General features: G+C 36.6%; 1 protein-coding gene across 5 annotated transcripts in view; it reads left to right on the forward strand.

Annotated features, from left to right (window-relative positions):
• The window catches only part of Wdr33 (WD repeat domain 33), a 147201-nt gene that overhangs the window by 19946 nt on the left and 103098 nt on the right, over positions 1-24157 (forward strand). For 4 of the 5 annotated variants that reach the window (XM_067092526.1, XM_067092512.1, XM_067092534.1 and 1 more), the window contains exons 2-3: positions 758-1140; positions 23234-23350. In XM_067092526.1, coding sequence (XP_066948627.1) covers positions 778-1140; positions 23234-23350 — 480 coding nt within the window. In that variant the 5' untranslated portion in view covers positions 758-777. The remainder of the gene's footprint in view (positions 1-757; positions 1141-23233; positions 23351-24157) is intronic. The other variant, XM_067092542.1, reaches the window with a different exon arrangement.

A 24157-nucleotide genomic window follows, 5' to 3' on the forward strand; every position in this document is an offset into this window, starting at 1 on the left:
GACATGATTTTGCCTTACCCTCAGAATGTTTATTTAAATCAAATATATTTCAAGCTCAAGAAGAGAATTCCTAATTGCTCCAGAATCCACTGCTCCTAGAAATTAAACTTAGTGTATGGTAGAGAAGAAATATTTACACTTAAGGGCATAAATTGTTAAGTAGAGCTTTGTTTAATAAATTCTATGAGTTAGCATGACAAAAATTCTCTCTCTCTCTCTCTCTCTCTCTCTCTCTCTCTCTCTCTCTCTCTCTCTATATATATATATATATATATATATATATATATATATATATATATATATATATATATATATATATATATATATATATATATATATCTATCTATCTATCTATCTATCTATCTATCTATCTATCTGTCTATCTATCTGTCTATCTATCTATCTGTCTATCTATATCTATCTATCTATCTATCTATCTCTCTCTCTCTCTCTATATATATATATATATATATATATATATATATATATATATATATATATATATATATATATATATATATATATATATATATATATATATATATATTGATTATTGTCAGAGCTATGCAAATATAAGATTAAAGTGTTAAATTAAATTTTGAGGTTTATAATATTGCACTGATTCAGTAATCCTAATGCACTTTCAAGTATGGCGTAGGGAAGGTGATTATCATCTTTTTTTTACCAGTTTGATGTCCCTTTAGTAACATTTCTGGTTGTTACTGTGAAACTGATTGGTTTTCCATTTTTTTTGCAGGTTTAAGTCCAGAGTCCACTATGATTCAAGTGGACATGTTTAACACGCCCCCACCCCCAATCCCACAGGGAAAGCCTCCTCCTCCCATGCAGGGTGGACCTCAGCCATTCCAAGCATTATCGTTCAAGCCCTTTAAAGCTCCAGATGGAGAATTTGATGGAAAGAGACTCAGAAAAAGTGTTATGCGAAAGACTGTTGATTATAATTCCTCTGTCGTAAACATGTTAGAAAGTCGTGTGTGGCAACGTGATGAGCGTGATCGTGGCCAGTTGCAGGCTGATGTTTGCTATGCCTCTGAGATGCTTCCTCCCCCTGCATATCCGGTTAATCCAATAAATGCTGTTGTAACTAAGTTTGTTCGTACCTCCACTAATAAAGCTAAGGTAAGCCCCAAATCATTTTCCTAAAGTACTGTACATATTTGTGTTATGGCTTATGTTATCTTGTTCTTACGAAATATACAAACCATCATCTTCGTGAAGGAGTATCTTTGATCAAAAGTTGGTTTGATTGCTTAAGCATGGTGGTAAAGTAGTTAAGGTGTGTATGGAGGGTTAGGAATTGAGTCCTACCACTCACCTGTCTGAACACTTATTTTTATGGTCATCATCAAGGGAAGGTGTCGCTGCTGTGGTGTACTGGATCTTAGCATGGTTTTTAGAGGCTTTATTCTTTTATTATCTTTGATTTCCTCCTTTTGGTGTGTGTATCATTTCTGATCATTTATATGTCTGTGCTTTAGTCCACCTTGAGTGAGAGACCAGACTTGATGCAAAGATGCCTTGGTTGGGGTGGGGGGGCAGGGAGGGGGGTGTTTGTGTGACAGATTTGTGTCCCCTTGTAATATCAGTCCTCATCAGTTTTGTTCTACTGTATATTCAGGGGCCTTGATTACAGTATACCAAAAGGTACCAAACTAAGGAGTGTGAAGGTTGATCACCTTCTCAGTGGCAGAAATTTGGTTTCAAGAGGAAGAGGAGCAAGAAGATCTCTTCACTGTAATCAGAAGGGAATGGACTTCCCACCACCTTGGAAACCTGTTTAGACCATACCCCTTTGATTTCCCCCTGTTGTATGGTCTGGGAAAGAGTTGAGGACGTCTGGCCATTCTTCTTGCACTCCTTGTTTAATTGGCCAGGTGATGATGGTATATCTTTGATCCACCTATTGGTGTCACCACACCAGAACTGTCTCTAAAGCCTTCTGTGTAGCCTATGAGCTGCTGAAGGCTCTTTGGCCAGCCATTAAACTGACAGGAGACTCTTCAATTCTGTTTTTGTTTCATATCTAGCCTTGACCAAAGTGAACACCTTTGCTGCTGCCACTGTTGTCCCTGGTGCAAGTGTTAATGCCTAAGTCAGGGGTTCTGCTACATCATGTGCATCTGCTCATAGCTCATCCCACTTACATGCCTCAGTGACAACTTTGATTGCATAGGAGAGACCAAGCAAGAAGAGAAGAGCAAGGCAGGGGGTGTCATGTCTCCTCTTCCATCTCCTGACTTTATCTTTACTTGTCCTGCCAGAATGGTGAAGGGGCAGTTCATAAGTCTTTTCCTTATGAGGGAGGTCCTGCCAGACAAGGTGTCAAAACTTATTTATATTAACTAGTGTATGGGCACATGTGTTATTTCGTAAGTCTTATTGGGCCTTGAGATTTTTGCTGTTTGTGTCTGTTTCATATATATTTTTTTTTATTGTTTTCTAGTACTTTATCTCTGTATGCTATGCTTATTCACCAGCTGGAGTTCTTCTAATGTTATATCTAATATTGTCAGAGTTTTTATAGTGTTTGGTATTAATACATCACATTGGTGTCACTTTTCTTTGAAGAGGAGTAACAGAAATCCATCTTATTGTCAGACTATCTTATAGGAGGAGGATGGATTATAACAGTTCACAAGTTTGCTTTTGGCAGTTCTCCTGTTCAGGCTTCACAAGAGAATTGGTTGGACATGCCTTCTGACTGCTCTCCTGTTTTTGGAACCACTCATAATTTGCGTGGACCTCTACCCTTCCACATGGTACCCATCTCTCTGGTGAATCTACATATGTTATTGGTCTCCCTTTGGAATGACCAATGTCCATGATGCTGCCTGTGACTGAACACCTGGTATTGGTATGTCCAGGGCAACTGTCTGCCAGGCTTACTACCATCCAGGCCTGTTGAGGTATCTCTTGTGGATGGTGGTTGATTGTGCCCAGCCATCCTCCATGTCTTCGCAGTGGGATCACTACTTGTGCACTCAGCATGTGCATCATTGGTCAGGTAAGTTTTCCCCAGTCATTCTGCTATTCTCAGTCAGATGGGGAATCTGTATGACTCTCACTGATGTGGATCATGTGGCACTTGAGGGTATTATGCCTTGAGAACCTTATCTTCTTGAGTTGGAGAGGCAGTTTCAAGATGATATTGGGCTTAACCTTGAGGCGTTGGTATCATAAATGTTTTCAGTGGCAACCTCTAGGCAGTCTTTTTTTCTCAACGGTGCAAACTCTCTGTTTCACGTTTGGGACTATGCTGTTACATTATCTGCCCTAGTCCCAGCTAGCCTGTGGTGTGTTGAAGGAGGCGGAATCTGTGATGTCTGGACCAGGGAATTCATTTACCTCTAGGAAGTCCATGGGGCTCCTCCCACCTGTACTTCCAGGACATAGGAAGTATTACACTCTAGAAAATTGAGAGAATTTCACCACATGGGTAGTCCACTTCTTCATTTTTACATGTGCTAGTCTAGTAAACTAGGGTTAGAGTGGTGCTGAGAATTCTTGACTCCATTTGCTGACTTTTTGTACCTTATTGTGCTTGGAAGCAGTCTCCATCTGCAGAATGGATCGGAGTTCAACTCCTTGTTCTTTTCACATACCAAGGTCAGGTCAGCAGAGCATAAAAGGCATATTGATACTGACTCTTGATCAACTGCATGATGATTTTCAAGATAGTTACATCTTTGAAGGCTCCTAGCCTGGCCTTCAGTGTGGCTAAGACATCAGTGTTGGGGTTGGGAAGAGGCCTGATCTCTTCCGAACAACAGTCTGCAATTCCAATTCTTCTGTATTCTTTCTAAGTATGTAGTGTAAAAAGCTTTCCTAGCCTTTTCCAAATGCCTGTTGGGTGCCATTCCGAGAAGTAAATGTAAGAAATGAGAGGGTGATGTTGATGTAGACAGCCCCCTCCCCCTCCTGCTGCTACAGTTTGGGATGTCTGTCATGCCATTACAATATGGCAAAGAACAGGAGGTGGAGTCCTGGGTAACCTCAGTTCTTTTGGTATTGATACAGACATCCTTGATGGGTAACCTCAGTTCTTGTAGTATTGATACAGACATCGTTGATGAGTAACATCACTCATTATGGTAGTGGTGGCTGTTAAGCAGTGGGAACTGTCCCTTCCCTCCTGCAAGTAGTTGGCATAGCAGATGCATGAATATGTGGACTTGCAATCCCTAGAGCTGTTGGCTAGGTACCTTTTTAGGCAGAGTGAATATATTGGTGGATCAGCTTAGTTGCAGTGGAAAGTTAAGGGACAGTTTTCCATACATATTTGTATGGAGAGAAGATTTTTCAAGCTCTGGAAACCAAGTGATTGACTGTTCATCACCTGGCACAGCAGGAAGCTCCCAGTGTTTGGCTCACCAGCTTGCCAGTGCTAGAACTGTGGGTATTCGAGGACATTTTCCAAATCCTGAGACCACCTGGACATCTATACCCTCCATCATTGACCCAAATTCACAGAAAGATCTAAAGTGTTTTCCAAGGCGGTAGGATGACCCTTGTTACTCCCCATTTGCCCCAAACTGTTCTGTACCCCAGTCTGCTGACTCTTGGTCAAGGCACAGAGAGAGAATTCTCCCTGGCCCACTGTTTTTCCTGAGTCCCATTCACCAAGATTCCTCCAGTATGTGAGAGAGAGAAAGCAAGGGCGTGAACTTGCATGAACATTTCAGTCCAGTACTATGTATACAGCAACTAACAATTATGCATTATGACGTACACCAAAATGTTTGTACAATACACACATCCTGCATCTCTCTTCATTATATACTTGTGGAAATAAATTGAAAAATTTTGATGTTATCTGTTTGGCTTATGTGTAAAGAAAAAAATACAATTTCACCTTTGCAAATATGAAAGTTTTGAAGTTAGACACATTTGTACACAATAATACCTTGAACTTAGGCGAGGTTAGGTTCCAGACACATTTGTACACAATAATACCTTGAACTTAGGCAAGGTTAGGTTCCAGAACCCCTCCTGTAAGGTGAGGATTCGCGTAAGTTTGGTATGGTCACTAAAAATGCTAATACAGTGAACCCCCCATGTTCTCGGGGATGCGTACCCCAACGAATAGCTAAAATCCGCGGATACTTAAAACCCAAATAAAAACACTTAGAATTGCCCATTTTGATAGTTTAAACACAAAATAAAAACCTGTAAAAATGCTTACACCTGAGTATTTTAATAGTTTTATCATAAAAAGTGCATTTATTCATGAAAATTATATGAAAATACAGTAATTAGTGAATATTTCTCAGTGAAAAACTACCGCGAATGGGCGAATTTTCCGCGAATAATGGGTAGATAAGTTCTACAGAGAAACCCGCAAATGTGCGAGTCCATGAATCGTGAGAACGCGAATACGGGGGCGTTTACTGTACATACAGTAAATACTTATTTCTAGAGTTTAAACCCTAAATATGAAAAATACTCCCAAAGCACTTTAATTTCATTTAAAAGTTGTTATAATACCGTACTGTAATTCTTATTTCATTACAGTACAGAGAGAGAGGAGAGAGAAGGGGGTTGTTCCTAGGTCAAATATCAAGAGAGTGAAATTATTCACGAATTATTGCAGAGAGAGAGAGAGAGAGAGTGAGTTATTCATGATTTATGACAGAGAAAGAGAGAATAACTTTGGAAAGAGAGAGAAAGAGAGAAGCTGTTAGATATCAAAAGATGGAAATTCATGGTTTATGAAGGAAAAAAGAGAGAGAGAGAGAGAGAGAGATTTTTCAGTATCCTTCCGTAGCATATATTATTTGACCATCTGTGGTCAACATTTTTTCCCCTTCCCAGTCATTATGTCAATATGTCAAGGTAATTGACAGTTAGGTGACACCCCCCCTCGCTCCGAAGGTTGGAGAACAGATTGGGAATCCACATGTATTCTTTTAAAATTTTAAATAATTTACTATAAAAATGGAGAAAGTTGTAATTATAGCATGGAAAATATGAAAAAATTAATATCAAGTAATGTCACGTATATCTATAAAACTACTGTATACAAAACAAATAAATATATTACATATGCATAAAAAATCTCTTATTATCTCAGAGAGAGAGATTAAAGTACCAAGAGAGGGAGATGTTTACATCGACAGCTGTTTTGTGTTTTCGATTGATTTTACTGTATTTTAACATAAAGTATGCTAGTTTACCCTTATATCTTACAGCATTTATGTAGAAAAATAAAAATAATATAAATTTTTATACCAATTTTACACAGAAGCTTGAAAACTTATAAATTACTTCAAAAATTAAACATAACAACTTCTGCATGGTTTCGTGAGGATTTTGCAAATGTTGCGCGTCTGAAAAAATTGCGTATGCCAATTAATTAGGTTCCAATGAAAAGCTTGTGTGTCTGTGAATTCACTCAACTCGAAGCGCATAAGATCGAGGTATTACTGAATTACATTTTAAGTTTGTTATCTTTTAAAATAAGAAAGTTCTTTATGTATACAGTGGGTCCCTGGTAATTGCCGGGGTTAGGGACCACAACCACCTGCATTAAACAAAAATCCACATTAAGTTGGCCCACCCCACTAAAAATGCTTATTACTGCCTATTTTACTACTTCAAACACCAAATATACCTTAAAGTATCATCCTAAAATACTTTAATATCATTTCAAAGTCATCTTACAATGTTGGCCTTAAAAATATACATGGCTTACACCTACGTGTGAAAACTAATTAAGTTCCCCCTATACTGTACAGTGTTCAGGCACACTCATTACTGCTTATTACTACCTATTTTACTCTTTCAAACACCAAATATACCTTAAAGTATCATCCTAAAATACTTTAATATAATTTCAAAGTCATCTTACAATGTTAGCCTTAAAAATATATACATGGCTTACACCTGTGTGTGAAAACTAATTAAGTTCCCCCTATACTGTACAGTGTTCAGGCACACTCATTTTCTTTTGTACAGTACTGTTTATGCTGTCCCATTTTCTTTTACAAGGGAAACATTGGTAATTCACAATAGAGAGAGAGAGAGGGAGAGATTAAGATTATTTTAAGTCTTATGGGTACTCACCAATGATCAATGTTGATTGAAGATGATGATGATGAATTAGCTGTGCAGTCCGATGAATGAATGATGATACGGCTGCGCAGCAAAGAAGAGGAGTTACATCTCCTCTAGAGGTGCCCCTTCCCCTTCATCACACAACTTACAGTATCATTAACTTTCCTCTCATGTTTAGGGTCCATCCCATGAGCCGCAGAAGATGCAGGGTGTTTAGGAGGCATCTTATGGTGGTACAATCCACAAGGATAAGTCACGCATGTACACTCGGCAAGAAAAGTGAAGATACAGTTTTTTTAATCTTCGGACATATATTGCTAAATAATGAGGCATCTGGCAACTTTAGAAAGGGGAGGAGCTTCAGTCTTATTGTGTTTGTATTTTGCTTGACCTCCAATAACTTTCAATCATATTCTACGGTTCTGAAATCATTGATACTTAAATGCAGTAGTAAGGTTTACAGTATTCGTTCAAGTTGTAATTTGCAGCCACAGTTCTGAGCAAAATAAACATTTTTCCACATAATCTACGAAGTAACCTTGCACATATGAATTTATGACACCACAATGAACGGAATGCTTGCATAATCGGAAACGCGATCTTCCACAATGAAGTCAAGAGTAAAATTTGAGCAATGTCCAATGAAAAACTTGGGGAACAATAAAGGAACGAATGCAATGTTATGGAGAGAGAGAGAGAGAGAGAGTTGCTGTTGTGTAAGCCTAGGCCTATATGTAGAGCTACTCATTTATTATTTTTTTTCTTTTAGAGATTGAGCAAGACTATTTGTATAGTAGTATGTTTTAGCAATGGAGAGAGAGAAGAGAGAGAAAGAGTTGCTGTTGTGTAAGCCTAGGCCTACATGTAGAGTTACTCATTTCATTATTCTTTTTCTTTTAGAGATTGAGCGATACTATATTTGTACAGTATATTTTAGCAATGAGAGAGAGAGAGAGAGAGAGAGAGAGAGTTGCTGTTGTGTAAGCCTAGGCCTACATGTAGAGCTACACATTTCATTATTCTTTTTCTTTTCATTATTTTCTTTTATTTTAGCAATTGAGAGAGAGTGTTATTTGTACAGTATAGAGCTACTCATTTCATTATTCTTTTCTTTTTTATTTGTACAGTATGTTTTAGCAATGGAGAGAGAGAGAGAGAGAGAGAGAGAGAGAGAGAGAGAGAGAGAGAGAGAGAGAGAGAGAGAGAGAGAGAGACTCTATGGCAACGTTAAGAAACATCCAGTTACTTGTGTTTTCAACGCTGAAGTTAACGCGGTACTCCGCACATCATAGAGAACGCTCTTGTGGATTTAAATAGATTGGGTCAACCTGCCCTAGCTGTCACAACATTTACTGCCATTAATTTCAGCTGACCTTTAACACCGTGAAATACAAATATGAATCTATAAAAATTAAAGAAATTATCATTACCTCGTATGATGATGCAATAATAAGCCTGTTCATAACGGAAAACGAGTAAATATTGCCATTCTGATAAAAAGTACTACACCGAGATATCCATACACTATCTTTTAGATCTCTATGAACGAAGTCATCTGAGAAATTCTGATTACTTGCACATGCATGGTGTTTTTAAGTATCTGAACGTTTTGTTTTGCAGATTTAACATATATGATATAATTTGCATTGTATTTTCATATTCTAGAGTAAATTTACCGAGATTTTGTGTTTTCTGTAAGAAAAAAATTAAAATTCGATGAAAGAAATCTAAAGAAAACTGTATCTTCACTTTTCTTGCCGAGTGTACATACGCACAATTTAAACCTTGCTGCAAACGCTACTCTGAACCTAAGCAGAGAACTGTGTGAGGGCCAGGGTAATTGCACATTGCATGCTTTGCGTATTGTGTACTGCGCAACTGTGCATTTTATTGATTTTTTTGTGTTCTGTAAGATGATTTTGAAATATTACAGTACAGTATAGTAAAGTGTTTTAGAATGAGTGTAGAGCATATCTGAAATATGTGGGAAGTTTGTGGAATGAAACTACTGTAGTACTATACAATACGTACATAGTAACGAAATGATGTGTTTGTTTACATCACGTCGATCTAAATATTTTCATGTTAGTATTTTTGTGAATGAATACATTTATGATAAAACAAATGATTTACTGTGCTGTACTAATTTTCAAATACAGTACCGTACTGTAATATTAATGTAAACACAGCAAAATACAGTAATCAATACATACTGATTTTTTTTTTTTTTTTTTTTTTTTTTTTTTTTTAACCCAACAAACTCACAGTTCGCGGAACAAAGCATCTTTACCTCACTTCATCGCGTTGCTTCCATGTGTTGTACACCACATTTGTATTGTGTAGTATTCAGCAAAGTCTTTTTGTTTGTGTATAAGATGGCTCCAAAACTCCCTGCTCCTGCTAAGGCTTCTGGCAAAGAACCTAAGAGACAGAGGAAGGTTATGACCCTCCAGTAGAAGGTAGAACTTCTTGATATGTTAAAGTCAGGGAACAGCTTCGCAGCACTAGCATGCCATTACTCGAAGTCTGCACTGCACAGCTAATTCATCAGCATCATCATCTTGCAACATTGATCACTGTTGAGTACCCATATGATTTACTGTAATGTACAATCACTCAAAAATGTTTTGCAACATATTTCAAAACTTTTCGGACAACAGCTTATAATAGTGACATCTGGCACTATTTGGCAACTCAGTTGTAAGCGCATGAAACAACTGAACACTAGTGGTGGGTCCGAGAAATTACCTGCAGTTTCCCTTAAACAGGGCTTTTTCTGATACTGTTGACTGTTGTCATACTTTACTTGATTAAAGGATGTTACTATAATACTTCAGAGGTCATCGCTGTTCTTATGTTTCAATATTTTCATCCCCAAATGCCATCACTATCTTTGTTTTATCTCCTTCATATGTGTGAACTTTGTAGACATAGGCCTACGACTCTTATAAGTTGAACTATTAGCCTTATTAACATCAACAAATATGACGTTTGTAAAGATTTGCTTGCACATTATTATGAATCAGATTTTTTAATGATTAATCCTTTGTATATTGTAACTAGTGAAACTTAATATAAAATATTCTGAACTAGACTAACAAACTTCACGACTATTTTTGTAATACTGAGACTATAATCGCACTTTTATATATATGTATACTGTATATATACACACACATGCACACACACTTACACACATATATATATATATATATATATATATATATATATATATATATATATATATATATATATATATATATATATATATATATATATATATATATATATATAATGCTGTTATCATGTGTAATTTCTGATTTCTTTCATTGTTACTTAGGCCTATCATTTTGATGCTTCTTATGAAGTTAACTGAATATATAACACCTATTTTTTTATTTTTTATTATCCAAGTTCCTAAAGAATTAAAATTAGCAGGAACTTCAACAATAGTTTAATTAATGTTAAACGCCAGCAGTGAAGAAGACTACCATGCTCATCAGTGGAGAATGTCTCCTCCTCATCGCAAAAGATGACTCTTACAGAAATGATCAGCCACTGGATTATATTGTAACGCAAATCCTAGCGTCTATTCTTTGTGTTTCTCTGATATGAAGTGTTTCTTGGTAGGAATATGATGAAATAATGTCTTGGTCTCATTTAGCCTGTTAGGGATGGTTTGAGCAGCAGCTTGAAGGGAGAGTGTAATATTCTGTCTTTATAGCGACACCGGTTGTCAGGGGTTAGGTGGAGCTCCTACAGTGATCATCTGAAAATGATCCTCAACAGTAATGCAACAGTGGGGTCATTCTCCATTTTTTACAATAAATTTTTAATATTTCCTTGTTCTCTCTGTTGTAGTATCACTCTATACATGGTTGTTTTATTTACGCTAAGCTGCCAAGCAATATCTACGATAGAAACATAGTCTCATGCAAGCTCATGATCGATGACCTGTGAGATAATATGGTGTGGCTGAGTCTGTTACCCATCTTATCAGTGCAAGTAGTGAGACAGTTTAGTTTAACTTTCCTGCCCGAATGTGGAGTCAAACGATAACATACGACGTTATGAGATTTTTGGTTTTTTGTTTTTGACAACAATAATGGTTGAATTCTTTCTTTCTTTCTCTATATATAATTTCATTGATGATTATTCAGTATTATTTTGTTAGTCAATAAGCTTTTATCTGGATTCGAAATATAGTTTCTTCTTTGACTCTTTTGCCCAATCATCTGAAGTGAAATTTTTCATAATGTTTCGTCATTTTTCGTAATATGAATTTTTCACTCACCATTCTTTTTTATATTGTTAACTGTATGATTAATAACCAAAATCGAATAAGAAAATTACATTTCCTTGTAAATATCAAAAGAACAAATTACTGTTAGGTGAACGAAAACTTCTGGAACATGTTGCAAAACATTTTTGAGTGACTGTACTTTTATCTTAAACTTTGAAATGATATTAATGTAAAATGTTTCAATGATATTAAATCTGTTTATTAACATCACTTACATATCTGTTTAGTTATCACATCACAAAAATAGAAATTTTATGCCAACAACATTCATTTTGAGTCCCAATTTTCTAAATGTCTGGAATAGCAGAATAAGAGAGCCTCTAAATACAAAAAAATGTGGTTATTTAATGAAAAAAAAATAATTTTTATATTTTCGTTGTAACCCAAATTCTAGAAGTCAAAATAGAAATTTTTTTGAGAAAGCCAACAAAGTTCCTAAAATATTCATATAAAACAATGGAAAATGAATAAGTCCAGTTTTCTAAATGTTTATATTTTAAACAGGCATAGAATTATCGCTAGAAAAATTTTTTTAAGAGGTCTCAGTTATTTTCTAAATACTTTGTAAAAAATGTAGAGGAAAAGTTTGAAGAATAAAAAAATTTTTAGTTTATTTTGATGTTATTTTCGAAACGAAAAAAAGTTACCGTTGTCAAAAATCTATGGCTCAAAAGCTATAAGAGTTAGGCGAATGAATTATTTTTTATGAAAAAGCCAACAAAATTCTCTAAATATTGACATATAAAACAATGGAAAACGAATAAGTCCAGTTGGTGAAAAAATTGATAGAAAAGAGGGTAAGAAACAGAGCACTCTGCCCAGCATATGGTGAGAATTATCGCTACAAAAAATCTTTTTGAAGAGCCCTATCTCGGTTATTTTTCATAGAAATTACTTTGTAAATATACGAAAATGTAGAGGAAAAGTTGAAGAATAAAGGGAGAGTCAAGAAAAATGGCTTTGGTAATGGCAACAGTATCATTTTGATGTTATAAAAACTATAACAGGTGAATGAATTATTTTTTATGAGAAAGCCAACAAAATTCTCTAAATATCGACATATAAAAGAATGAAAAACGAATAAGTCCAGTTGGTGAAAAATTGATAGAAAATAGGGTAAGAAACAGAGCGCGCTGCCCGGCATACGGTGAGAATTATCGCTAGACATTTTTTTTGAAGAGCTCTAGCTCGGATATTTTTGATAGAAATTACTTTGTAAATATACAAAAATGTAGAGGAAAGGTTGAGGAATAAAGTGAGAGTCAAGAAAAATGGCTTTGTAACTGCAACAGTTTCATTTTGACATTATAAGCTGTTCAAAACTAAAAAAATGTTACCGTTGTCAACATTATCGTTAAGTAGCTCAAAAGCTATAACAGTTAGGTGAATGAATTATTTTTATGAGAAAGCCAACAAAATTCTCTAAATATCGATATATATAATAATGAAAATGAGATTCAGAGCCCTGCCTAAAATCCAGACGTCTCTTATGTGATGCACTAACGCGTTTTCCGCTAGTTTTACCGTAAAAACTTTGCGAAAGCATGTTGGAAACTGTTCTCGATTGACGTCACTGTATGTAAACAGCCACACGTGCTTACCGAACCTCGTACGCATGGTCTCTGACAGAAGTGTGGCCTGCCAGGCCTGCGTGGGTGGGATCAGCTGATGTCATTGTGAAAATTTTACTATGCCAGTGATTTGCGCATGCACAGTAGAGGAACTAAAAAATTTATAGAAAAAGAGGGTACGAAACAGAGTGTTTCCAACAATGTAATCCTACATTTTATAAAAAAAAATGTAAGATACGAGAGAGAAGCGTGGGTAGGATCAGCTGATTTCATTGTGAGAAATTTACTATGCCAGGGATTTTGCGTATGCGCAGTATAGAACTGCTTGCCTGGCATATTGATGCCTGAGTTACACGGTCCAAGGTATGCTTTAGCCTATGGAAACCACCAACTGTCCGAAAATAAAAAAATTTACCCTACCACACGCATAAAAAATGTTGGTAAATTTTACGTAAAATTATGTTAGTCAGAAAAGAAGTGGGGTAGGGGAGTATTGCGTAATATTACGTCAATTGGACAGGAAAGTGTTAAGGTGGTTGAAATGATATTTACTAAAGTGTTTCAATATCCGCAAAGTGGTGAATTTCCCGCGATGTATTTGGATATATGTAACACAAATTTGCAAAGTGGCGAATTATCCCCGATATATTCGGAGATGTGGTCCGCAGAAAATCCTGTGACTAACTGAAGCCGTGATTGTTAATCTTCAGGTAAGAGGGGACCCACTTTATAATAAACTGAAAACATTTTCCATAATCCTAAACTACATTTTTCAAATTGCAAAGGCAGTAAATAAATATCAAAGGAAAACAAGTGACAGGCAGATTTAGGCATATTTGATTATGTGAGTTTTTCCTAGTGTCAGAGAACTCTTTAAAAAATTTGAACATTTACATTAGCAAATAAACAAAAAAAAAGTGTACATTTACATTAGCAAGTAAAAAATTTGGAAATATGAAATTTTATTTAATTTACCAGCTTGCTTATTTCTGTAATTGAAATTCCAATAATTACCTTGCTAGTAAAACATGTATTCGTTTAAATATGCTTTATAAGAAAATTATGTAATGAAAGAGAAGTGGAAAATGAAATAAAAAGGATAAAAAGGAAAAATTAATATTCATTCCAGAGATTTTACCTGTAGATCGACTGCAGTCCTCTGGGAATGAGGAAATACCTCATTGTTGCCCTCCCATATGTAGAGTCAGATGTGTTACATAACAATTATTGAGTGTGCATGTCTCTCTCCTGAGTAGACTTTTACATTATTTGTTGCAGTTGTTGAAAGCAATGGTACATATCAATTATTGAGAGTGTGTGTGTGTATGTCTCTCCTGAGTAAACTTACATTATTTGTTGCAGTTGTTGAAAGCAGTGATCTTAGCTCTGATTTAGACATTGTATACAAGAATCCTTGTTGAGTAGGAATTGTGCTGTGTCTGAGTCGCTGAAATGATTGGTGACATTGCGTCTTGGCTCATGCGTAGGATATTCAAGAATGTCTAGATTGTTTAAATGTCCATTGATTTTTTTATGTTAGCTAATATGCATTGAGGGAGCCAGTTTATTAAGTTAGAGGCAGGAAGACCAAATGATGGTACACAACCAGTTTTTTCATATACTGTAGAACTGATTGGAGCAGAGAGCATCTAACACTAGTTGGAGAGTTATGGTAGAACTGAATGACAGAGGTTACTAGTTCCATGGTGATGTTGATATTTTTGAAACTAAACCCTCAGACATTTATATACTCTGTGTAGAATTTAGTGTTCTTGCTTACACTGGATGCTTCTGAGCACACCTTCTAGTCTGTCAGAACATAGCTAGTTGGTTGGGGACTGTACTGGTGAGCAGTACTAAATAATTTGTCTAACCTATGTAACCCATAGCTTGCTCGTGGTATTGTCTGTCTCTCAGAATGACTCAGTATCTATGATGTCTGCTTACAACAGTTAGCATGAGTCATTCGATGTGTGTAGACCATGGTAGGTCATCAGAGATGATGATTCCCAGGTCTTCTGTTCCATGGTTCCAGATCCATTTGCAGTGGCAGTGAATGCCCTGCAACACTCCTGGGACAATCTGAAGGTCTGTGCCTTCTCTCCATTTTGCCTAATCTGTCAAGTTCTGAGCAATGTAATGCCCTCTCAGAACCTCAGAATGACCCTAGTTGCTCCCATGTGGCCCCACGCGGAATGGTTCCCTGATCTCCTAACCCTGCTATCAGAAGCTCCAAGAGAGATTTCCACGTGGCACAACCTTCTGTGTCAACCCCACTTCCAGAGATTCCACCACTCGGTAGAATCCCTGTCGCTTCACGGTTGGAGACTATCCAGTATCTTCTCCGAGCGAGAGGCTTTTGCAGAGTAGCGTCGGAGATGTCTGGCTATCTCAGATGATCTTCTTCAGCCGTGTACCAAGGCAAGTGGGCTGTTTACTTTGGTTGGTGTCGTCGACAGGGTCTCTCTATCTCCAATCGGAGCTTCTGTTCAGCAAGTAGCAGATTTCCTCGTTTTTCACAGCAGAGAGAAGCAAATTTCCGTGTCTTCCATCAAGGGCTACAGAGCTGCCTTGAATGCAGTTTTATGAACAAAGGATGTCGATCTTTCTGCTTTGTGGGAGATCTTAATGCTTCTCAAAAGCTTTAAGCAGTCTTGTCCTCCAAAAGAGCTTAGACCACCCAGTTGGGACCTGACTTTGGTACTGGGCAGCCTCACCCTTGCCCCATTTGAGCCTCTGTGTCAAATAGGAACCTGACTCTCAAGGTGGATTTCCTGCTGGTTCTGGCCTCCTCAAAGCGAGTTGGTGAACTCCATGGCCCATCCTATGATGTCAAACATACGATGGATTGGACATCTGTAGCCTTCAAATTTGTCCCCGGAATTTGTGGCTAAGACCCAAAATCCCTCTTGTCATGATGGTAGATTTGATTCCTTCTGAATTCCATCTCTTAATGACTTAGTTGATTGATCTGGATGAATTGCTCCTTGGCCCTGTAAAAGCACTACGCTGCAACCGGAAAAGGACTCTCCATCTCCGACCAGGGTGCAGAAGATTTTTCCTTAGCACTGGCTGGAACAAGAAAGAAGTATCCAAGAATACGATCTCCTTTTGGCCGCGTGAGAGTGTCAGACAAGCCTATGGCTCAACTTCATGCTCCAGTCCTAACAGTGCATGCAAGAGCAAATGATGTTAGGAGGCTAGGCCCTTCTTAGACATTTAAAAAGAACTTTTGTGTTCAAAGGATTTTGAAGGCTGGCACATGGCTTTGTCAGACCACCTTCACTTCCTTCTATCTGCAGGATGTTGCCCACAGGTCCTGGACACTTTAATTGGGTCTGGTGGTGGCTGCCCAATAGGTTGTTTAACTCATTCAGTGCCCCTAGCCGGAAGTTTGTATCTTTACCTACGATGATGGTATGAAAGAGAGAATGAATGGGATGGCTGGTCTCTTTCAGTTTCCTTTCTTTTCTTCTCTACCCAGTAGGTGAAGAAATCATTCCATCATGTGCTGGATTGGGTCTGATATTAGTGAGACTGTGACCTTTTAATTTAAGTTTTGCTTATTCCTTTAAAAATATAAAACTGGCAGAAGCAAGTCCTTCCTCTCTTGGCAAAAGCAAATCCTTCTTCTCTCTAGCAAGGAGAGAGAGGATTGATAGCAAATTATTGGTGGCCACAAACGTTTGTAATTTACAAATATAGCCATTTAACTTCTCCTACATTGTCTCATCACATTGTACGGATTCCCAGAAGTCTGACTGCTAAATAATCACTTATTTAATAAGTTAGGGGCATTGGTTCCCTTCCATAGTCCTCTATAAGCCAGGGATAGTTACCAGGTATGCTGAACCTCCAGTTGGTTCCAGACTTTCTTTCTTCCCTCCAAAAATGAGTATCTGTAAGTTAGGACCCAGGTTTGTTCACATATGAACAAATGACAAATTAATTAATCAATTTATATTTTCCATAGCTAACAAACCTGTGGTCTTAGCTCATATGGCCCACCTCTAGCCACCCCTCAATCAAGTTTCCTGGGATGGAAGAAACTGATGCGTCATTCCATCGATACATGTGCGAAGGAACTTGACGGTTGCCACCTAGGCCTATCGGCCTACCTTGTTGCCACCAATTCCTTGTTTGTTATTTTTACTGGTTTCCAGCTGGCGCTAGAAGAATTACCCATCTATAAGTTAAGACTGCAGGTTTGTTAGCTATGCAAAATACAAATTGATTAATAAATTTGACATTTTATTATAATGGCATGTCCATCCAGGTCAAGATATTAATTGATTTTATTTCCAAGTGTGTGTTCAAATTTGTCCCATATAGAAGTTCACAGTTTTCATATAAATCCATTATTACTGAGACACAGGAATTGTCAGTAAAGAGATACTGTACTGTATAAAGGAGTTTTGTCTATATTATTAATATTTTCAGAATCTGAACCCTATTCTTTTGGAACAAGCCCACAGGGGCCATTGACTTGAAATTAAAGCTTACAAAGAATATGGTGTTCAGTAGGAAGAAGTAAGAAGAGGTAAAGGGAAATAAAGAAGAGACCTCACTTATTAAAAAGGAAAAATAAATTATTGAATAGATGAAAATGTCTTAAAATGCAAGGAGAATAGTATTGGGGTAGTAATGCATTATATCCCTGCTTAGGACTGCAAAGATCATAATGATAAAGAGAACAAGTCCAGAACTTCCTTGTGGAACAGTTGATATGACTTTTCTGGTTTCCATAATGCTTCATTAGCTGATAACCTAAAATAGTTGATTTGAAAGGGAATTGTGTAACCAGTCTTTTATAGCTTCCTTTATTTGCTTTGTTTCAATTTCATTGCAGAATGGAAATATTTGCAAGGTCATTATTTATTAGAGATTCTTGCCATGGGAGGTGGAGGGGCATATGGAATACGAAAAATTTTTGGTAGTTTTTTATGTTCTGTAGTGTTTTGTTTTCTTGTCTTGGTTCTTGGATTCCATTAATTTCTTAAGTCTGTTTGATTACTGTTATTTCAGCGGCAGTACCAAGGGCATGGCTTTATTTCGGTGGTGTTAATCTTAGCCTTTTCTTTGGTGAAACAGGACTCACCTGCTCCTTGAGAGATTTATATATCTAGTATTATATATATGGGAATATATCTAGAGATGTATATAGGGTTTATCTGTTGCATTGTAGACTCTTTATTTATTAATTTGAGGGATTTCAGTGATGTGTATAGAATTTATATGTTGCATTGTAGACTAGATTTATTGATTTGAGGGATTTCAATGTTTGATTAGCCTTGTGGAGGTTAAGTTTTGGTAAGATGGGGTGCAAAGGGGTTCCACATGATGTTTTGAGAATTGTGTATAAAGCACTATATTAAGCATTGTTTGTTACCTTGAGATGTTATTCTTTGTAGATTACAGGTGTCGCATATTTCGGTCAAGCTGTTCTGTTAGAGTATTTGGGTTTAATATTAAAAGATATGAATCCCTTTTTATCGCCAGTTGTCGCAGTGATCTGAGATCCTTCAAGTTATTATAACAAAAGTCTGCAGTGTGTTAGAGAAATTATGTCTGAATTATAAGAATCTTCCAGGAAGGACAATCTACAAATCTGGGAGATGCAAGAGAAAAAGGAAACTGAAAACTCATAAGATTGACACCCCTAAACTCAAGCCAAGAACATAAGATAACAGCTGAAATATGGCAGACAGTCCAAAAACAAAACAAGGAAAACATTGCAGTAGAGAATAATGTACAATACAGTTTAAAGTTACTTTAATATACATGCAAACATCAAGATTGAAGGATAGATTTGCCCCTTCTGAAGTAAATGGATCCTTTGATTCCTATTGCATCACTGAACAGATTTGTGAATGCCTGTTAGAGCAGCAATCATCTCTATAATTGGCCTCATAGCTCAATAAGCTGTAGGTCCCGTTGCTAGGTAACCAATTGGTTCTTAGCCACGTAAAATAAATCTAATCCTTCGGGCCAGCCCTAGGAGAGCTGTTAATCAGCTCAGTGATCTGGTTAAACTAAGATGTACGTAACTTTTCATAGCTCAATCACAAAATAGACAATCAGCTACATTCTTTGAAATTACTCTAATGGCAGTGAACTCTTGGTACTATAAAAATTGACTATGAAATCAGCACTTCCCAGAATTAATTCTGCTGCAAGACCAGTGATATTCCTGGCATTACTATTGACATCCTACATAAGAGAACCAAGGAGGTCCATGTGTTTGCTATTGCAAGAATTAACAAATAATGGCAGTGCAAATATTCTTCAGACTTCTGTTATTTGTCCAGCACTAAAGCCTGAAGGTGGAAGTGATCTCCTGAAATTGTACTATCTTATATCGCTAAATACACACTTTATAAAAATCTTTGTGCAATTGTCAAACACCTCACCAATAACAGTCTCCCTGTCAGCCAACATGACTTTATATAGGGGAAATCTACAGTATCACAGCTAAACCATATTCAGTAATCAGCATCCTGGAATTTGCTGTGAAATTGGTGCTTTATCTAAACTTTCTCAAGGTTTTTGACAAAGTTGGTCTCGTCATATTGTGCAATAAATTCAAAGAACAGTGAATAGGTAGACCTGTAGAAGCCTGGTTAAATAATTTCTTCTTCAGTTGAATGCTTCATGTATCGGTTAATGAAGCGTTTTCCAAACCAGCCCAGTTCATATCTGATGTACTGCAAGAAACTGTTTTCGGCTTTGTTCGTACAGAGTCCCGTAGGGGGTTAGTGCTATCAGTGCACCTCACAGAGTACACTGTAGGCATTACTTGAAGTTCTTTACAGCATTCCTGTGGCCCGTAGTTGCAATCCCTTTCATTCCTTCTACTATACATGTACCTCCATCTATATTCTGTTTCTACCATCTTACTGTCCACCCTCTTCTAATAATTGTTTTATCATTCTTTTCAGTGCGGAATGACCTCAAAGTCTCAGTGCTTGGCCTTTGGCCTAATATTCCAGTCTGATAACATGCAAAGCTTATTATGTATAATGTAAAGCTTATTTATATAATTTCCCCAACAATTCCCCTGTCTCACCCTTATCTGACTTATGAAAACTGAATAGTTTAAAAATGAACTAGGTAGTATTGTTTGTTCTTGTGCACAGATGAACAAGTAACCTTTAACTGGGACAAATTTGAATACATACACAATGGTAAGAAATCAAGAAATTTCGATCATTAAGTTCACCTAGCTGGAAATACCATTACGATAAGGCACCAAATAAAGATCCAGGAGTTATCATCTCTGATGAATTAACATAGTCTATCCATATAAGAAGCATAGCAAACTGCCATAAGGAGATGGCAAGGACACAAAGAACTTATTCAAAAAGAGGTGCACATGCTGTGGATGTCACTGATTTGCCCAGTCATAGATTATATCTCACCAGTGTGGTTTTCACACCCAGGTAAATATGGCCTAATACAGTAGATAGATTGAAAGGTGCACTATGCAATTTCGCAAGAAGTGGCTGATGACTTGTACTAACTTATGCTCCTTGCTAGACTGAAGGCAGTAAAACTAAGTAGCACACACACACACACACACACACACACACACACACACACACACACACACACACACACACACACACACACACACACACACACACACACACACACACACACACACACACACACACACACACACACACACACACACTCACACACACACTCTCTCTCTCTCTCTCTCTCTCTCTCTCTCTCTCTCTCTCAGGTAATATCGCTACTGATTCAACTTCTGTGAATGTAATGTTGAATATGCATATAAAACTTATAAGGGTATTGCACACATAAGAAAAGTGTGTGTGTGTGTCTGAGAGAATAGTTGCCTACTATGGAATATGGAAAAGCAAATAATTGGGAAATTAATGTACTTCTGATATGTGATTCATAGCCAGATGTTTTGATGTGTATTATAACGTATAATTGTTTTGGCGCCATCTTGCTGCTGATGGGCCAGTGTGTAGTATTACTCTAACAGACCTGAGATGCAACTTTTTATCATTGTTGTCATCACAATCAAAAACATTTTATCCCTCTCTTGTGTCCTATTGCCTTTTTGTCAGAGATCTTTTGAGAACTCATTTTTATTTTTAAAATTGTTAATCTTATATTTTCAAGTACTGTCCATGTATGCAAAAGTGTCATCCTAGCATTGCTCTCTCGTAAAACTTAGTTAAGTAATGAGACAATAAAATCAAAATTACCCACTCCATGAGTGGAAAAAGTTGAAAATACACTTGCACAAACATTTCAGCTTAACTGTCTGTTCTGCCAGTCACAGTGAGCTTCAGTATTATTGTCTGTGGATATTTTCCTTCAGCTTCAGAACTAAATCTTTAGATTTTTGTGTAGAAGTTAGGCATGCTGCATTTAGCATACATGTATATACATATACAGTATACATTTGTACAGAAGATATGATACAATCATAATTATCTGAAATTAGGCAAAAAACAGTTGCTTGATATTTTGTTACATATGGATTTTTAGATATATTGAGATTACACTGTACTCCCACCTATTTGTGGTTCTGGATTCACGTCTTCACCTATTCACGGATTTCTCTGTGGAACATATATACACATTATTCGTGGAAAATTTGCCAATTTGCTGTGTTTTTCATTGAGAAATATTCACAAATTACTGTATTTTCATGTCATTTTCTTGACTAAATGCACTTTTTGTGATAAAACTTTTAAAATATTAAGGTATAAGCATTTTTAGAGGATTGTTTTTTTTGTGGTTTGGACTATCAAAATAGGCAGCTATAACTGTTTTTAGAGGGGGTTTTAAGTATTTGTGGATTTGAGCTATTGGCGGGGGGGTTAGTGGTACTCATCCCCTGTGAAGTATAGACCTAGATAAGGAAATAGCAGGACAAAGACCTCCTTTAAGGGGCAGGAAATTATAGAGAAATGGGATAGGAGAAGGCTTAGACTTGACAGAAGTTCAAACAGAAAGATCACAGAACAGAGAAGAACGTAGAGTGAAGTTTTGTCATTGTAAGTTTGCTAGGCTTATCCATGTATACTTATTGCCATTTTATGCTATGTTTATTTACTTTATTACAGTACAGTACTGTGCTTTAACAGTATTTAGTTAGCATTTCCTGTAGGCATTTACTTTTAAAAAAGCAAGATCATTCACATTTTTGATAAACATAAGATTATGTAATCAAGTCTAGTTCAGCATAAGCCATGTAGCAACAGGCTAAAAACTCAATTTTTTCTTTTTAAACATCCCATGTAAATAAGTAACAAAATAATTGCCCTTTCAAATTCGTAGAGGTTATGGCTGTCACCCCCATGTGAATTTCAAAATCCACACCAGCCCATAGGTTAACATTTTATGGGTTTGGTGATTATAATGAGGGCAAACCGATCTTAGAATACTTGGATTACTTTAAGTAACTACCTTAAAGTGAACAGTAACAAATGTGCACAGGTTTTAGTATTGCTTACAGTACAGTATATTAGGAATGGAATTAAGGTTCATTTTGGGCTTAGAGTTGTTGCACCTAGGATATTCAATAAGTAAATTCAACATCAGAAATGGACAACAACAGCCAAAGACAAAGATCTTAGGCTAGACATTCATTTGTGAACAAAAGGTACAGGTATAAATAAAACTGTTTCATATACTGTATAAGGAAATTTTTATCATCCTACACCAGCTATATCTGGTAGTAAATAAATACAAACCTATGCTGTGAAATGTCATAACTGAGGCTGTAACTTTGCGCACACATAAAGGTAAGGTGAGTGAAAATAAAATAATTTTTATATTTATATTGCTTGGTAAGATAGTTATATGTATGCATAGAGTAGGCAAAGTAAATATCAAGTTTAGGCTAGAGTTTTATGGCAGTTTAGCATAAGACTTGATTTTTGTAGTTGTCTCATCATTAAGGGTCTTTGTGCACATTTAAAAGAGCCATGACTGTATGTCACAAACATTTGTTGAATAGAGCATTTCAAGAGGCACTTTTTGTAAATAACCTGTCCAGTGGATACTTTTGTCCTCCGGGCCCAGCCGTGGTATTTCAACTAAGTTCCTAGGTCCTGGGTCCTACTCACTTTAGTTGCGGGGAGCTTAGATCCAGGCCTGATGACAACCCAGATAGTGAGAGGAGTTTTATGCCTTGGAGAGATGATTGTTTGTACATGTATGTATTGTGGTAACACTAAAGAAAATTGGAAGATTTTATAATTCTCGGCCAGTTATAACTACTTGTGCATTTTCTTTTCAGTGTCCAATATTCTGCTTGGCATGGACACCAGAAGGGAGGAGACTTGTAACAGGGGCTTCCTCTGGGGAATTCACTCTTTGGAATGGATTGACCTTCAATTTTGAAACAATTCTACAAGTAAGTTTATATTATTTTATCTGTTGGCTAATACTGTTAGTATTTGTAGCTTTTTATTGTAATTAAATTTACCAACAAGAGTATGCTTTCATGAGCTTATATGGCTACTGTACATCTTTTTTGTCACATTTCATTTATATGTGGGATTATGACTACTGTCAGCATAGTTAATTTTGTTTTGACCTCTCAAGTTGTAGTACTATTCTGTCATCTGTGGTACATAAATTTCATCAGGGATTCTTATTTAGGGTGTGGATACAATTTTTTCTTTAACTGTCACAAAGTACAAAAATCACAACAAAAGGGAGGTTTACAGTGGCCCAAGGATAGGATGAGGTGGTATATATCTTGAGTAATAGCAAAAATGTGTAGTCTCTGGAGCACTGACCTCTTGTCAAGATTAAGTTTAGCATTCCTTCCAGTGACAGGTACTAATTTTTTCAGCAGTTTTTTATACATTTGTAGTGTCACCCTATCATTTATAATGTACATTTCTGCCAAAATATATCCTGGTAATGGTATCTCAAAGTTAAAACTTGTCAGGATTTATAATTTGTAAATGTGTGCATACTGTATATCTATTTATTTACAAATTTAACAGTGTTGGATAGTAGAGCAAGAAAGGGCCTTTCATGCTAAAAAAACACACACACACACACACACACACACACACACACACACACACACACACACACACACACACACACTCTCTCTCTCTCTCTCTCTCTCTCTCTCTCTCTCTCTCTCTCTCTCTCTCTCTCTCTCTCTCTCTCATATATTTGTAGTATATATTTGTTAAGTTGTTGG

The sequence above is a fragment of the Macrobrachium rosenbergii genome, chromosome 4 (genome assembly GCF_040412425.1).
Source record: "Macrobrachium rosenbergii isolate ZJJX-2024 chromosome 4, ASM4041242v1, whole genome shotgun sequence".
Taxonomy (NCBI): Eukaryota; Metazoa; Arthropoda; class Malacostraca; order Decapoda; family Palaemonidae; genus Macrobrachium; species Macrobrachium rosenbergii.